We start from the raw sequence: 18645 nt of genomic DNA, 5'->3' as shown, positions 1-18645 counted from the left end.
CAAAGCCTGAATAAATTTTTGACCCAGAATTTTACTTTCAGTAATCTGTAACAGATTTACCAACAAAACTATTCAAACTGTATGCAAGAATGATCAGTGTAGTATTATTTATGACTTTAAAAAAACACACTAAATACTGCAGGAACTATCAACCTCAATTATATAAACAGTGATACAACCATAAAACATTTTGAAGGTATTAAGAGTTAAATGCTTATTATTGGGAATGCTTATTATTATTTCAAAACTGGAGAGACAAAGACAGGAAGAGCTCCAGGAGAACAAGCCTAGGCTATATACCAAGTTCAAGAATACTGTGGGCTACATACCAAGACATTATTTAAGAAAAACAAGATAAAATAAAACAGTTCCAAGGGACATAGATCAATAATAGAAACACTGGTTTGGTTTACAGAAAAGATTTTACACACAGCTTAAGTGGGATGCCTGCTCAAGAAGCATGAGAGGCCAAGATTCCAACCACTAGTACCACCAAGAGGAGGAAAAATTCAGAGGTTAAGGATATAGCTCAGTGGTAAAGCACTTGCCTAAGCCAGTGTGCAAGACCCTGAGTTCAATTACTAGCACAGCAAAAACTGGAAATAAAAACAACAAAAGTTAAAGGTAGATAAATATTTATATAAGGTTCTCAAAAATAGTAGTAATAGGCACTTTTTCAGAAGATATAACCAGCATAGACAGTAGTTTTCTTTAAGGAATAAGAACCATTATCTTGATGAGAATATTGATCTGTTTTCTATTTCTCTTAAAGCAATTTAGTCTACTTTTTTTTTTTTTTTGGTCAGTTGTGGGGCCTGAACTCTGGGTTTGGGGCACTGTCCCTCAGCTCTTCAGCTCAAGGTTAGCACTTTACCACTTGAGCCACAGCACCACTTCCAGCTTTTTCTGCTTAGGTGATGCTGAGGAAATCAAACACAGGGCCTCATGCATGCTAGGCAAGTACTTTAGCACTGAGCCATCTTCCCAGTCCTACTTTTAAAAACTACATATAAAAACAGCAAGACTCATGATGATTATCTTAGATATTCAGGAGACTCAGATCTGAGGATCACATATGAATCAAAGGTTGTCTAAGCAGGAAAATCTGTAAGATTTCTGTCTTTAACCACCAAAAAGCCAAAATGGAGCAGTATCACAGTGGTAGAGAGTTAGACTTCAGCAAAAAGCTTGGAGACGGCACCCAGGCCCTGAGTTCAAGCCCCAGAACCAGCAAGTACACTTGTACAGCACGTGTGTGCACATGCATATATATGCATGCATACATATGCGCGCACACACACACACAAATATATATATAAATAGGCTGGGGGCTGGGAATATGGCTTAGTGACAAAGTGTTTGCCTAGCATGCATGAAGCCCTAGGTTCAATTCCTCAGTACCACATAAACAGGAAAAAGTGAGAAGTGGCTCTGTGGCTCAAATGGTAGAGTGCTAGTCTTAAGCAAAAGAAGCTCGGGGACAACAGTGTCCAAGTCCTGAGTTCAAACCCCAGGACTGGCCCCCCCAAAAAACAAGAAACAAACCACAAAAAAAAAAAAAAAAAAAAAAAACAGGCTGAAGGCATGGCTCAAATGGCAGAATGGCTTGAGTCTTTAAATTCCATTTCCTACAATCAAAAAGCAAAAAATGTTTCTTCTCAATTTCTTCCTACTCTAACTTTATTATACTAAACCCTTACTAAAATTTTCAAAGAGTAGTTGCATAGTAAATGCAAGGCCCTGAATTCAAACCCCTGTACTACAATAATAACAGCAGCAGCACATATGAAAATAGAACAATGAAACCTGTTGAAATTGTTTTAAGAAGGTGAGGGTTCTTGGGGTACATTGTATACATGTACAAAAATACTATGATGAAAGCCCACTTGCTGGGGCCAAGGAAAGAGGGAATAGAGGAATGAAGGGGGGGAGGGGACAAAATGCAGGCAAGAATTCATTGTATATACCACAGGGCTGAAGGGCGATGAAGATGTTGAAGTGATGACACCAATCAAGATGAATTGTACATATAAACTGCTTTGTTAAATGGCAAAAAAAACTCAATACATAACATAAAATTAAGGGAAGAGGTGGGTGGGAAGAGATGGATAAGAATGTTAAAAAGTGTGACACTGATGCAACTGTACAGTATTCATGAACTGTTTTGGTGAATAGCAACTCCTTTGAATTACTACTTAAAGATAGTAAAAACTTTTTTAAAAGAAAGCCCACTTGCACAACTTATGTATAATAATAAAAAATCTTAATAAAAACACAAAATCAGCCAAGTGCCAGTAGCTCATGCCTGTAATCCTAGGTACTCAGAAGGCTGAGATCTGAGTATCATGGTTCAAAGCCAACCTAGGCAGGAAAGTCTGTGAGACTCTTATCTCCAATACACCATCAGAAAACCAGAAGTGGCGCCGTGGCTCAAGTGGTAAGAGTGAGTGCAAGCCTTGGGCTGAAGAGCTCAGGGACAGTGCCCAGAACCAGAGTCAAGACCCACAACCGACCCAAAAAAAAAAAAAAAAAAATCACACAGAAAATAAATCCACCCAAAAATTAATTTCAAGTAATCATACTTACCTGCAACAGCTGTGTTTTGCTAGAAAGATCACTCTCCTTCTCATTTAACATAGCTTCTATTCTCTTCATTTCATTTTCCTTTTCTTTCAACCTAAATTTTTTAAAGACCTTATTTTACTAATATACATAAACAAAAACCAGACTCTAATATCACTCCTAAGGAAGATAGTTCATTGCCTACCAGCCATTTCTTTCTATATTTTAGCAACAAGAGTATTATCTAGCACAAGGCCCCAAGATGAAAGAAAGAAAGAAAGGAAAGAGAGAAAGAAAGAAAGAAAGAGAGAGAGAGAGAGAGAGAGAGAGGGAAGGAGGGAGGGAGGGAGGGAGGGAAAGAGAAAGAGAGAGAGAGAGAGAAAGAGGGAGGGAGGGAGGGAAGGGAGGGAAGGGAGAGAAGGAAGGGAAGGAAGGGAAAGAAGGGAAGAAGGAAGGGAAGGAGGGGAAGAGGGGAGGGAGGGAGGGAAAAGAGAGAGGAAAGAAGGGAGATGGAGGGAGGAGAGGACTAACGGTACATTTGTTAATTTTTTTTAACTATCTGAAAAGGCTATATACTGTATAGTTTCAATATGACATTTTAGAAAACGCAAAATTATCTCAATAGTTGGCGTGTGTGTGTGTGTGTGTGTGTGTGTGTGTGAGAGAGAGACCAGTAGAGAGAGAGCGAGAGAGGGAGAGGGGGAGAGGAAGAGAGGGAGAGAGAGAGGGAGAGGGAGAGGGAGAGGGAGAGGGGGAGAGGGAGAGAAGGAGAGAGAGAGAGAGAGAGAGAGAGAGAGAGAGAGAGAGAGAGAGAGAGAGAGTGTGTGTGTGTGTGTGTGTGTGTGTGTGTGTGTGTGTGTGTGTGTGTGTGTGTGTGTGTGTGTGTGTGTGTGTGTGTGTGTGTGTGTGTGTGTGTGTGTGTGTGTGTGTGTGTGTGTGTGTGTGTGTGTGTGTGTGTGTGTGTGTGTGTACCAGTAGTTGATAGGAATTCAAGGGGCCCAGGGGAGTAATTTAAGGGACAGTAGTATTAAAATGTAGGTAAGAGAGGTTTTTAGGACAATGAAACTATTCTGTGTAATACGTAATACTGTAATGGTGGAAATATTGTCATTTTACACTGGTTAAATCCTACCAAGTAAGCGCTAATAGAAAATGTGGCCTTTAGTTAATGCTTTACTAACAGGGGAAATGCAGAGAGCAACAGGAACTCGCTGTACTTCTCTCTTGTTTCTATAAACCTAAACTGCTATAATTTATAAAGTAAAGCAAAAATAAGCCCACTATTATATATAACTTAGTAATATATATATATCTATTATATATAACTTAGTAATATATATATATATCAACTATATAAGGGCCACAATTTTGTCTAGAGGCTATTAGCAGATAAAAGAACTTTGAGAGTTATATGATGCCCAAGGGAAAAACAATTCGTTTTATGAATGTACAATCTTGGATCCAGGAGTCATCTACCTTGCTTTCATTACAAGTGATCTAATAAATACTTTCAATATCTTACTCAAAAAGTTGAGGTCTTGATTCCCTTCTTCACCAGTAATGACTGATTTCGTGTACAGAACACAGATATTTTATAGGATTAAATGAATATTTGAAAGAATGACATCTCATGCTGAGTCAGTTTATTATTCAGCACTTAACAAACACAGCAAGTCCTATTTTCCCCTTTAATAATGGATATGATATCCATTACCAGTATTATAGCTATAACCTTCTGATTTGAAATTAATTACCTTTTACAATAATTACCTTGATTTTTTAAAACAACTTAAAAAGTCTATCTTTACAGAAAGAATATTTGAGAAACCACATTAGATGGGTTTGAAAAGGACAAAACCTTCAGATATCCCAAACCATTTAAAGAGCCTCTGTAATATTACTACAGAGACTTGCCTTATTTGCTTCTGAACTGTACCACTTTAAACACTGAACACTTAACATGATTCCTAAGAGGAATCATGGACTTTCAGCACATTCTGGAAAATAAAGAGAAGTTCTTCAAAATACTAGCTAAAAGTATACTTACACAACTTCAAGTTCTTCAAATCGTGATGCAGAACATGCCTAAGAAACAGATTCACATTTATAATACTAACATCAAAACAAACCAGGTACTACACTATAAATGCAGAATCACTCACCAGTAAGGTAAAAATGTAATTATGTGGTAAAGTTTAGATTAGAACATTTGTAACACACAAGGACAGAAAAGTTTTCTCTATAAAACTTAAATTTTAATTATTTATTTCATGAAGTATTACAGATTAGTACACCAACTCAACACAGTTCAAAGTACTTGGAGTGCAATTGAAAAAAGAAAAAGGAAATGCTTGTAAGCTTACATTTTACAAATCAGACAAATAGATTTTGACAGGAATTAAAAACTAACTTATTTTAACAACAATAACAAAATTATGATACAACATGGTTTTTCTGGCAAACAGAAAATATATTAACTTCTTTACTTTCCAGGACCTTATATAAAGGTTTCTCATTCCTTATGTAGCATGTTGGAGATACGTTTATACTATACCTCTTGCAAGTTATATTGTGCTGCTTCCTGAATATGAGCCTTTAAAGATTCATTTTCTTCTTGAAGATCCTTAAAAATAATAAGTGTGAATTGATATTCAATTATTTTGAAGTTGTTTTTTACTTTTGTTTTTAACTTCTCACCTGCAGCCATTTCCCCCTACTCGCCAGATCTTTCTCCTTCTCTTCTAAAATAGTCTTCATAGTATTCATCTGTTCCTCCTTTCCTCTTAATCTGAAAATAAATTGGTAATTACTACAAATGAAAATATCAGATGACCATAAAAAGCAAAAGTACTCAAGCCTAGAAAAGTATGTTTCAGGTAGTTCTGAGTCCAAACTGATTAAAATAAACTAAAAAGTACTTAAAGTAGAAGAGATTTTGGAGAAATAATCAAATTAGGGACTATATGATGATTTTAAAACTGCTTTGCACCAGAAGCCGGTGGCATTACAGGAACACTTATAATCCTAGAAACTCAGGATGCTGGATTCTGGACAACTAAGGTTCAAAGTCAGCCCAGGTTGAAAACACCTTGAGACTCTATCCCCAATTAACTAACAAAAGGCTGGGCTGGGGCATGACTCAAGTGGTAGAGCTGAGAATGTGAGGCACTGCATGGTCAAGCCCTGGAACTAGTTTAAAAAAGAACAAAACTATCATGAAATATCCAGATATCGAATGATTCAGCTATCTTAAACTATTATCAGCAAAGTTGGACATCTCATTAAAACTGATTTGAGTATACCAGGCACTGGTGGCTCATATCTATAATACTAGCGCTACTCAGGAGGCTGAGATCTAAGGATTGTGATTCAAAGCCAGCCTAGATAAGAAAGCCCATTTTTGTTTGTTATTTTATTGTCAAGGTGATGTGCAGAGAGGTTACAGTTACTTAAGTAAGGTAGTCTAACTTGTTACTCCTTCCTTCATTTTTCTCCGTCTTTCCCTCTCCCTGCAAGTTCTACAGATCATTTCCAACATCTTGTCTTGTAAGTATTGCTGTTGCATAGGTTCCCCCTTTGTCTCACCATTTTGTTGTTCCCCTTCCCTAGCTCATATAAATATATATACAATATCTAAGGTACCAAAATCAAACACCATAGGGAAAAAAAACACAAAAGAAAAAAGAAATCACATACTACACTGAGAACAACAACAACAAAGAAAAACTTCTTGTGTTCATGACCAATGGTCAGAACCAAAGACCCAGAAATAAATTTGCAGACTTATAGCCACCCAATCTTCAATAAGGGAGCCAAAAAATTAGGGTGGAAGAAAGCCTCTTCAGTAAATCATGAGACTCTTATCTCCAATTAAACACCAGAAAACTAGAAGTGCTGCTGTGGCTCAAGTGGTAGAGCACTTGCCTTGAGCTGAAGAGCTCAGGGACAGCGCCCAGGCCCAGGCCAAGTCTCAGAGTTCAAGCCCCACGACTGACCAAAAAAAACAAAAAACAAAAAAAAAAAAACACACAACTAGTTTGAGCATGAAATGCCAGTTCTACATGGCCATTAAAATGAATGCAACAACTCAAGCTTAAGGCCATATTCAAATTATAGTCAAAGAAAAATGAAACTTTGATCCCACCAAAAACTAATAGGTTGAAGAATAATGAAAAATTTAAAAGAACTTTGTCCTTTTAAACTAATTTGGCACTTTCTAAAACACTGAGATCAAACTAACTGATTTTCGGTATGTCTTACTGGTGGAAAATAGGATAATTAGAAAAATGGTACTTACAAATTCTGAAGCTCCTGAACTTGAGAAGTGATAGATAACTAAAATAAAAAGGACAGGAAAAGTAACTTATAATCTTTTAATTTACCTTATTAAGCTTCATAAATATTTATAATATGCACACTTCAAATTAAAAGATGTCAAACTGCAAAGATGTCAATTTCATACCACCATGTGTTCTATTTTCAGACACATAGTTTGTGTTTTATTTGTATTCGTGCTTTGTGTTTTACTATCAAACTAAAACTTTAACAGTGAAAGGATAAGATGATTATAATTAATAAGTCTAAATAATGTGGTATTTCTATACTTGTGAAGATTAAGCATATTATCTAACTGTTCTCACATCTCCCTTCTCTACAGTATCAGAACTTTTGTCAGCCTCATTTTTTAATACCCACTACTCAATGGTACTTTGACTGTCCTTCCTTATCACCTTTTTAAAAGGTCATACAATCTAATAGCACCTTTCACCCCCCCCCATTCTCTTCCCATAATCCATTTAGATCTTGGCTTACAGTCAGTGCTTCAGCAAGAGCCTCTCCTGAACTCTCAACTACTTAACATATTATCTTTAATCATTAGCACAAGACTATAAGTAGAAGGAATTCCATAAATATTGTTGAATGAATCTGCTGGATGAATGAATTCTCTTTTCCATGCAATCTCATTATTTTTTCAATGAATATTTATCAAATTAATTGTAATAAAATGCATATGTTTCTAGTAATCATGTCTACCTCTGGAATCCTCTATAGAAACTTCGTATTTTGTTCTAGAGGCAAAGGTTTAACAATACACATTATATAAGCAAATCCAAATCTGGTCCATGCAGTTTATCTTTTTTTATAATGAGGGGTTTAAAAAAGAGTTTATGAGTATTTTGGCAAACTAAAGTATTAATACAGAAAACTTCCTAGAAAAGGGCCTTGTTAAAAGCTTTTAAAGATAATAGATTAAAATATTAAGGACTCTTGGTCAACTCGGGCAAAAAAGTAAAGCACTTAAACTCAGTATACATAAAGCACACTATTACAAATTGTTTTCTGAGTAAAAAGAACAACAAATAGCTCATAAATAATACATACACTAATAAATCTGTCATGCTACGGCTCTGGGATTTTTACCTGTTGAGCCTTTTCAAGCTGGACATTTCCTATTTCTTCTTTTAGAGCCTCTATTTCCTGTTTCAAATCCTTGACAATGACAAAATAGACGAGATTGGACTATGGAAACACAGAAGTTGACCAAAAAAATGCAATGCACAGACAAACATAAAATTAAATGATATTAACTAAACTTGATAAACAGAAAAGTCAAACACTGTTCTCTCGCTCGCTCTCTCTATATATATACATATACATACATACATATATGTATGTATACATACCTGAATAGTTTTCTCTTTATTAGCAACTTTGAGAAGTTCAACTTCCAGAAGCTCTTCTACAGTCTTGATCTTTCCATCCTTCTCATGGATCCTTAATTGAACAAATGATACATTAATTTGGATGGAAATCATTAAGATTTACCAAATAAGTTTTTTGGAGTTTTTTGATAGTAACAAAAAAAATCATGAAAGTTTTCTAAATCAACTCCTAGTTTTAAATAAAATATCAACTTATGTTTGCAGGCAAAAGAAGGGAAACAAGCACTTAAAAGCTCCTCCTAAATGAGAATTCTACAGCAACTACTAGATGATTAAAATCTAGGAGGCATACATAAGGCTGGTGGTGTGCTTTACATAAATTTAAGATTTGTCCCATGAAGAACATAAGAGAAAATCATGTTTCATTAATAAGATTCTAGGCCTTCGAAAGCTATGGCACACATATAACTATGACATCAAATTTCAACAACAACATACATGCAAAGATTTATCTCTATATAAAAAATCATCTGTTCTTTAATAGCTACTCCTGCAACATACAAAACAAGTAACAATCTGATATCACATGAAAATAAATGCAATCAATTATGGAAACTGATGTTTTTGTTAAAGTTACATTAGATTTGAGACAACATGGCTAATTTCCTTAACCATTAATGAAAAATTCTACAGTGAAAGTTAAAACTAGCATACATTAGGTATCCCAACTAAACGTAAAAAATAGATTTATGATTATTTTTGAAAAAAAGACTCCAAAAGAAAAAGACTAGTTTATTATAATGGTATCACTTACACTTTCTTAAGTTCTTCAACTACAGATGCAAAAGAAACCTGAAATACAAAGGAATCTTAGCAATTTTGTCCAAACTAGGCCAGAAAAAGCATACAACTTGTAAATTTGCCTCTACACCAGAATCCAAATGAGAAAACCCAAGAATTCTTTATAGTTTTTTAAATGTCATGATGATAAAAACAACTAGCATTTTAAAAGTATACACTTAACTTTTATTTTAAAATATAGGCCATAAGAAGCACTAAATATTTAAATTATTAAGAAATTTCACCTAATGAGAAAATATAACTAGGAAACTGCTTTATATTTAAAGCCTTAATTACCATTTGTATATGCAAAAACTTCTATCAATATAATAAAAAAAAATCCTATTGGGCTGGGAAGCTGACTCAGTGGTAGAGCACTTGCCTTGCATGCCTGAGGCCCTGGGTTCGATTCCTCAGCACCACATAAGCAAAAAGAAAAAAGCCGGAAGTGGTGCTGTGGCTCAAGTGGTAGAGAGCTAGCCTTGAGCTGAAGAGCTAAGGGACAGCGCCCAAACCCAGAGTTTAGGCCCCACAACCGGACCCCAAAAAAAAAAAATCCTATTAAGCGTAATCTACACAATGCCTGGCATACAGTTATCAATAAACTTCAGCATGATTACCAATCATGTCACTAATTAAATTTCCCCTTGGAGGAGAAAGAGACAAACAACAGACTTGTGTTTTTATATAGCAATTTTGCTGAATGTTTGAAAGAGAACAGTTGTAGAATCTACAATCTACATTACCTGATCATTTTGCTTAGCCTTTAAAGCTTGAACTTCTTCCATCAGGGTTGAATTTTCTGTTCTTAGAGCCTTTTCAAAGACATGTAAGCACAACATAATTTTATTTCCTAAAAAATTAGCAAGTTTCAAAACACATTAGCTTTTCCTTATCTTTAGCTGATTTTTTACTCTTTGGAAGGCCCCAAATTTCATGTCTACAGTTTTTTAACTTCTACAGCTAGCCAACTAGTATTCTGATGCAATTACCACCTATGTATTTCTACTTATATTTCCAAAAAATACATAGTACACCAACTTATTTTCCTAAGAACCTTATTTCTACCCAGTTAGTTAAATCTAAAGAGAATAATAAAACAGAACTGAACTTTTCTTTCTCTAACGTCTCTAACCTCTAACCTCCATGGAATTAGGAAGTCTGCTAGTAATCATCTGTTTATAATTTGCCAGTGAGGAAACATTTATTATCAAACCCAACAACAGTTATCTACCTCATTAAGGCAGTGAAAGCTAAATCAACTATGTATGTGTGTGTGTATTTCTAAAGAAATCTTAAACTTAATGAAAAAGGACATTTTATAAACCTATATAACTAGTAAGGTAAGAGATATAGGGAAATCTCATACAATTAGAACCAAACCCCTTGATATTCATTAAATAAGCACAAGAAAAACAAATCTACAAAATGTTTTACATTCAGTTCCTCCTCTTTAGTGGCCACCTGAATAAGTCCAGCTTCAAGTAATTCTTCTACAGTCTTTAACTTCTCATCTTTCTCTTGAATGCTGAAATTACAAATTTAGAACATTTGTAAATAACAAGAACATCAAAGTTAGAACATCAAAGTAATTAATATTCCTAAATATTTTACACAGGTCAACACCCTCTTATCATTTCTTATACAATTTTTAATTCTAGAAATCTTTCTTCAGTCAGGATCTCAAGATACTTCTTAACCTGGGCTGGAACGTGGCTCAGCGATAGAGTGCTTGCCTTGCATGCATGAGGCCCTGGGTTTGAGTCCTCAACACCACATAAGCAGAAAAAGCCAGAAGTGGCACTGTGGCTCAAGTGGTAGAATGCTAATCTTGAGCTGAAGAGCTGAGGGACAGCACCGGGGCCCAGAGTTTAGGCCTCACAACTGACGGAGGGAGGGAGGGAGGGAGGGAGGGAGGGAGGGAGGGAGGGAGGGAGGGAGGAAGGAAGGAAGGAAGGAAGGAAGGAAGGGTGAATTTTAAAAAAATGAGGAAGATACTTCTTCCTTACTAAAATGTGCTGAGGTACTATATACTATATGCTAGCCTAGACAAGACAATCAACTTCTACACAGGACATCCATTAATTATAAATAACCTACTCTATCCAACAGTATACCACACTCTATTTTATCCACATAGTAGAAAGAACTTAAGAACCTAGCTTAATGTAGTTTCAATAATGTTATTACTTCAAACTGGCAGATATGAGTTATCAAAATATAAAAAGAAAAAGCTAAAACTTACCATTTCTCCATTTGTTCCACAACATCTTGATTAGGCTAAAAATTTTAAAAAAATCATCAAAAGTAGTTTAATGCTACTGAGTCTACTTGAGTTAAAACTATTTTAGAAATAAAAAGTCTGCAAATTGTTTAGGATTATAAATATTTCCAGAATTCAAGCAAGTGCTCTTCTTTGAAGACTAATAGTCACTACAAAATTAATTCAAAGACATAAGAGATATCTACATAGAGAACACAAAAAAATGAAGTACATAGGACACAATGAATTAGTAACATGAATAATTTTATCACTATCAAAGATAATTTTGAAAAGATATTTTTCTTCAATCCCCTATATGTCTCATATCTTTAAAGTCAGAAGAGAATTTTTTTTTTTTTCGTCAGTTGTGGGGCTTTAATTCTGGGCCTGGGTGATGTCCATCAGCTCTTCAGCTCAAGGCTAGTGCTCTACCACTCAAGCCACAGTACTACTTCTGGTTTCCTGGTGGTTAACTGAAGATAAGAGTCGGTGGCTCATGCCTGTAATCCTAGCTACTCAGCAGGCTGAGATCTGAGGATCGAGGTTCAAAGCCAGCCTGGGCAGGAAAGTCCAATAAAAACCACTAGAAAACCAGAAATGATGCTGTGGCTCAAGCGGTAGATTGCTCGCCTTGAGCTGAAGAGCACAGGGACAGCACTCAAGCCCAGAGTTCAAGGCCCAAGACCAACCCCCCCCCACCCCCCCAAAAAAAAATTGTCTCATGGAGTTTCCTGCCTGGGCTGACTTTGAACGGCAATTCTCAAATCTCAGCCTCCTGAGTAGCTAGGATTACAAACATGAGCCACCAGCACCCAGCTTTCTTTTTAAAATTTATTTTTTCCAATACTACATAATATATAATTTATATAGGCAAATGTACAATACACAAATACACAAATTCTGTTTACAGCTCAATACATTTTCTTTTTTCTTTTTTGGTGGAACTAGGGAGTTGAATTTAGGGCACTGCACTTGTTAGGCAGATGCTCTACCCCCAGTCACTCCTTCCCCCAAGCCCTTTTGCCTATGTATTCTTAGAATAAAGTCTTCCTGATATGACTGAACTATGATCTACCTGCCTATTTAATCTAATACTGAAGACAAATGAAAGAATGAGTATAGTGTTAATGTTTTAGAAGAATCACTCTGTAACACAATGAGGTGTTTGAATTTATAAGAGAGAGAATCAGGTAGACTTGTTAAATGTGCCAGATTACTAACGAAGGTTCAGATAATTTAGGCTTAATAATTGTTTTGTGAGATGGCATTCATCTTCATGAATGATTTGTAAACATACTACATAGTTTTTACAGCATAAATTTTATTTAATGAACTGTGGACATCTATCTTCTTTCTCCTTTTTGATGACCACATAGGGAGTAAGATGTTCTTCCTGTGCCCCTCACTAAGCAGTCTTTTTTTTTTTTTTTGGGGGGGGGGGGGTCCGGTCATGGGACCTGAACTCTGGCCTGGGCGCTGTCCCTCAGCTCTTCAGCTCAAGGCTAGCTCTCTACCACTTGAGCCACAGCACCACTTCCGGCTTTTTTCTTTTTGCTTATGTGGTGCTGAGGAATCGAACCCAGGGCCTCATGCATGCAAGGCAAGCGCTCTACTACTAAGCCACCTTTCCAGCCCCTAAGCAGTCTTTTTGAACTGCAAGCATTGTGATATTTTTAGATGTTGAAAGCAAACCAACGAGCTTCAGGCACTTAATGATAAGGGGTGGTTAACATTAGAAATATGTTTGTTTTTTTTAAGCAGAATCATATGATGTGAATTTAGCAATATAAAAGAAGTAGTTCTGTTTGTGAAAAATGGTGGTACTGAGATGGGTAAGAATTAAGAAAACAGTAAGATTAGGAGAGTATGGGAGAAGTAGTGTATAAAAGAGAATATTTGAGGAGAAAGATCCTAAACCCATTTGGTCAATCTGCTTAGCTGTTCAGAGTTCTACTAGAGAAGAAGCTCATATTTAGCATAGCAATGGGGACTTGTGTGTACGAGAGAATGTTAGGAAAAGGGCCAAAGGGGAAAGGTCAGCTTATGCATCATGTTTTAATGCTTTATAAGCAGATGGGTTTGTGTTGCTACACACAGTTTACAAACATTTTAAAAAATAATTTTATATTTTGGTCTTAATGGGTTACAAAATATGTACATATTAGAAGACCATTGAAGTTTATTGCTGGTAGTTCAGGCCTGCTAAAATACTAGCTACTCAGGTAGTGGAGGTTAGGATTGGAAGAATAGAGGTTTCAGGCCAGTCCAGGCATAAATGAGAAATGTAATGAATATCTAGACTTGATGACTCACACCTGTAATCCTAGCTTAGGATAGGTTAGATTAGGTTCATGATCCTTACAAAGTGCTTCAGAATTACTGGCGTAGTCCTCTACTCAACCAGACATAGTACTTTGCACTTCCTGCACTATCTCAGCATGTACTAAATATATCAGTTTTGCCAAAAACGGTCATGACTTTTAATACTGTTTTCCCTCAGTCAGGATTGCCCTTAGCTTTTTGGAAAATTCATGGCCATTGTTCACAATCAGGCTAGTTGTCCCGTGTTGCATCTCCCCTTCTCCTTCAACTAGAATATATTATCTTATCCCCTAAATCTGGATGTATAATTTAGGAATTTGACTTACAACTTCTCTGCTTTACACATGTATCTCCACTCAACTCATTCATCTCCACAGCCTTAGCATATAGACAAATATCTAACATGTATTCAACTAGCAAATACACATTTGATGAACTAGATTACCTTTGATAAACTTACAGTCTAATTAAAGTTTTGTCTTCAACTCATCAAATAACGGAATTGCACAAAACTGACTCAGCAGATCTATCCAACATTTTTACTTTATTAGTCCAAACCCAAATATTTCCTTCCTAGATGATTTCAAGCCTTCATTTTATATAATATAAAGAATTCTTCCATAATTCAATTTAACCAAGCAGTAAGGCAAAGAGAGGAAACTGCCTAGCTTTTACTTAATAATCTTGACCATTGAATTTTAAAATTCACTAGAATAAATCATGCCACCCCTTCACTGAAAAATGCTGGCCGACCAGCATTACTCAATATGAGTTTTCACAATTATCAAATAATTCCTTTACATAAATAAAAAAAATGTGGCTATGAAATTTTTTCCTGGGAACATTAAAAAAAAAAAAAAAAAACTATCTCAGAAAGTAGAGATTCCAGCCTTGAGCCAAAAAGCCAACCTAGAACATGAGGCCCTGGGTTTAAGCCCCAATACCAGCTTCAAACCAAACAAATAACGACAAACCTCTTATGAGATACTAAAAAGTTGTCCTTTTAACAGAGTATTTAAGAGTGTGTAGAACTGCTATACTAGATAACATTTACAAGAAAGTTAACTCAGTAACACATAAGAACTGTAAGTTCTTAGTAACATGGAATTATATATGTATATGCCCCTGTGTATATGCTGGACCTGAAGCTTGAACTTAAGAGCCTGGATGCTGTTTCTTGAGCATTTTGTTACTTGTTTGGGGGGGGGGGGGGGGTCGTTTTTGTTTTATTTGCTGAAGGCTAGTGCTCTACATCTTTAACCACAGTTCTACTTGAAGATTTTGGTGGTTAATTGGGTATGAGGCTCACAGACATTCCTGCCCAGGTTAGCCTTGAACACAATACCCAGCCTGCTGAATAACTAGGATTGTAGGCATGAACCACAGGTGCTAGCTAAGAAAAAAAAGTTAATATTGAAAACATGATACCCACAATGTTATTTAAGATATTATAATGGCAACTCTCGAGGTATCATACAATTTTTCAGTAAAAGAAAGACTTAAACCTGATGGTTTCAAATCTTGTCTAATGATGGAATATTGCCAGCTAAAAGTGCTAAAAGTTTTGTAAAGAGTCAGGATTTATGTTTAAATGGACACTATTAAAGTTGAAATTCTAAGAAAGATTTAGAAGTTTCTAAATATTTGTTTTGCCTCTACTGATGCTGGTTTTAGAAAGAAAAACACAGAGAAACTACATTCTGCTTTCCTGGGTAAGAATTAACACACACCAATATGTATATTGTATTTTATCAATCAAAGCTATCCCTGTTACATGATTTCAACAATAAAAATTTAAAATGCATATGCATATGGCCATCATTTACTTTCAGTTTTCAAAGATGGTAATTGGGATGAGGGTTCTTATTTTTATCCCTGGTGGTACTAGAATTAAACACAGGGTCTTTATTGTGCTTATTAGACTGAAGTGCTCTGGAGCTATTCCCCCATTTGTTTTTGACTTTAGTATTTATCAAGTAGGGTACCATCTTTGTGCCCTGACCAGTCTAAGAATAAGATCCTTCTACCCTGTTGGCTCAGGCCATGGATATGTGCCATCAGGCTAACCTATTTGGTAAAGGGGAGCTTGCTCACTAACTTTGTGCCTGAAATGGCCTCAAACCATGAACCTAATCTCTTCAGCCCAAATATCTGTGTTAAGACAAAGACAATCGCACCTGGTCAGAGATTCTTATAATTGATAAAATGTTATATCTTTCATAAGCTTTACTCTTAACAAAGAATTAAGATTTAAGAATAAAACTTACATGTCACTTAAACTAAGTGTCCCTTCAACATTTTCTCCTGTTACTTTTTGCTTGCACAATGAGAAGGGGAATAAGTAAATTATTTCTTAACAAGTAAACAGATGTTAGAAAAAACTACTTCTAGTAGCAAACCTACTTATATCAGTTCTATACTTGCATAAAACACATTTCAAAAATTTATTATTTATGGAAACATGCACCCTTTCTAATGTGTCATCTTATAGCAAGGGTATCTAGAGGGCTGGGAATGTGGCTTAGTGGCAGAAAAATAAAAGGTTTTGATAATTATTCAGTTCTTTACATAGAGGCTTCATTAACGCTAGCAATGCGTAATAAATTGATTTTGTGGGCTGGGAAGATGGCTTAGTGGTAGAGTGCTTGAACTGTATGCATGAAGCCCTGGGTTCAATTCCTCAGTAGTACATACACAAAAAAAAGGTGGAAATGGCACTGTGGCTCAAGTGGTAGAGTGCTAGCTTTGAGCAAAAGAATCTCAGGGACAGTGCCCAGGCCCAGAGTTCAAGCCCCACAACCAGCAAAAAAAAATAATATATATATATATTTTTGGCCAGTCCTGGGGCTTGAACTCAGGACCTAGGTGCTGTCCCTGAGATTCTTTTGCTCAAAGCTAGCACTCTACCATTGAGCCACAGTGCCACTCCCAACTCTTTCTGCTTATGAAGTGCTGAGGAATCGAACCCAGGGCCTCATGCACGCAAGGCAAGCACTCTACCATTGAATCACCTTCCCAGCCCCTCTAGAAAAAACTTAATGATTTGGAATTTGTTTGGGTTTTGTTGTTTTGTTTTTCCCAGTTCTGGGCACTACCCCTAAGCTTTTTTCTCAAGAGTAACATTCTACCACTTGAGCTATAGCACTACTTCTGGCTTTTTCTGAGCAGTTTATTGAAGATAAGAGTCTCATAGTCTCTGCCCATAAAAGAAATGCAAATAGAAGCAACATGGAGATTCCACCTCATCCCAGTTAGAATGGTGATTATCAAGGAAACTAATAATACAAATGTTGGCCATATGGTCATTATCAAGAAAACAAATAATAACAGATGCTGGTGGGATATGGCCAAAAGGGAACGCTACTACAATGTTGGTAAGAATGTAAACTTGTTCAACCACTGTTTCCTTTTTTTTTTTCTTCAGCTGTGGGGCTTTAACTCTAAGTGTAGGAACTATCCCCGAGCTCTTGAGCTCAAGGTGAGCACTCTACCACTTGGGCCACAGCACTACTTCCTATTCAACCACTCTAGAAAACAATATGGCTAAACATAGAATTCCCCTATGACCCAGCAATCCCACTTCTGGGTATTTACCAAAATGGCTGCAAACAAGGCCACAGCAAAGCTACCAGCACAACAATGTTCAATGCAGCATTATTTACCATAGCTAAGAAATGAAATCAACCCAGGTGCCCCTCAGTAGATGAATGGATCAAAATGAATGGATCACGATCACAGTCACACATATACACACATAAACACACATACACACACACACACACAGAGGAATTCTATGCTTCCATCAGAAAGAATAGCATTACCCCATTCATAAGGAAATGGAAAAACTTGGAAAAAATTAAGCAAGTAAGCGAGACCCAAAGAAACATAAGCTGCATGGTTTCCCTCATTTGTAATAACTAGAATATGTCTAGGATATTCTTAGCAGAGAATCACAATGGCTCAATAGCATGTAGATATATGACTATATAAAACAATACTTTTCGAAATGAACCCCAAGAAATGGAAGTAAGAGGTTTGTTGTTGTCGTTTTTTTAATTACACTGTTTGCAGTTCTTTTTTTGTTTGTTTCCTTTGGTTTATTCCCTGTTGTCACTGTTTTTTATTTCTGTACCCTTTGTCTTGTATGTAAGTTTACCTGATTTGAGCAAGGGAAGGGGAAATCACAAAAACAGTGGGACAAAGGATGAACCAATGCAGTGATAATCATGAGACACTATGTTGGAAATGAACTTAAAGAAATATACTCATTACCTTACTTCTGTAACTGTAACCCGCCTGTATATCACCTTTATGATATATATATATATATATATATATATTTTTTTTTTTTTTAAAGTCTCATGGACTTTCCTACCAAGGCTGGCTTCGAACTGCATTCCTCAGATCTCAGTCCCCTGAGCAGTTAGGATTACAGGTGTGAGCCACTGATGCCCAGCTCAAACTTAATGACTTGTGTAGGTGAAAAGTATGGCAGTCAACACTTAGGAAAAGCCAAACAACAGACAGCACTGGGTGCTAGTTTATGGAGCCGTGCTTATTCAAAGCTTACTTCAATCATACTAGTTACTTAGGAGACTGATATCAAGAGGATCATAGTCCTAGGCCAGTGTGGCCTAGGCAAAAAAACTCAACAAATAAAAAGCTAAGCATAATGGTGTTCCCCAGTCATCCCAATAATTAGGGAAACAGAAACAGAATAATCCTGGCAGAAGCTAGCTCTGGGCAGAAAAAGACACTCAAAAATAACAAAAGCAAAATGTCCTCGGAGCATGGTTCAAATGGTGGAGCATCTGCTCAACAAGCTTTAAGAACTTAAGTTTAAACCTAAGCACCACCAAAAAAAAGTGCTACAGTTTAAACTTCTTGCTATAAACATAGACGAGTATATAAGTGGATAGGAATGATAGGAAAAAATTATAAAAGGTGGAGGACTAGAAGCATTCTGCATGCAAAGCACTAAACTAAGCAATCTTC

General features: G+C 36.2%; 1 protein-coding gene across 10 annotated transcripts in view; it reads right to left on the bottom strand.

Annotated features, from left to right (window-relative positions):
- The window catches only part of Ktn1 (kinectin 1), a 94932-nt gene that overhangs the window by 28571 nt on the left and 47716 nt on the right, over positions 1-18645 (bottom strand). For 6 of the 10 annotated variants that reach the window (XM_042682474.1, XM_042682473.1, XM_042682475.1 and 3 more), the window contains exons 19-29: positions 11311-11345; positions 10503-10593; positions 9812-9880; positions 9040-9077; positions 8247-8337; positions 7984-8052; positions 6860-6897; positions 5260-5350; positions 5117-5185; positions 4610-4647; positions 2587-2677 (exon numbers count right to left, since the gene is read on the bottom strand). In XM_042682474.1, the coding sequence (XP_042538408.1) occupies positions 2587-2677; positions 4610-4647; positions 5117-5185; positions 5260-5350; positions 6860-6897; positions 7984-8052; positions 8247-8337; positions 9040-9077; positions 9812-9880; positions 10503-10593; positions 11311-11345 (720 nt within the window). The remainder of the gene's footprint in view (positions 1-2586; positions 2678-4609; positions 4648-5116; positions 5186-5259; positions 5351-6859; positions 6898-7983; positions 8053-8246; positions 8338-9039; positions 9078-9811; positions 9881-10502; positions 10594-11310; positions 11346-18645) is intronic. The other 4 variants (XM_042682477.1, XM_042682480.1, XM_042682482.1 and 1 more) reach the window with 2 other exon arrangements.

Source organism: Dipodomys spectabilis, unplaced genomic scaffold, assembly GCF_019054845.1.
Source record: "Dipodomys spectabilis isolate Male_0828 unplaced genomic scaffold, ASM1905484v1 ptg000073l, whole genome shotgun sequence".
NCBI lineage: Eukaryota > Metazoa > Chordata > Mammalia > Rodentia > Heteromyidae > Dipodomys > Dipodomys spectabilis.
Note: the sequence above shows the minus strand (reverse complement) of the source record. Positions and strands in the feature narration are given on the sequence as shown.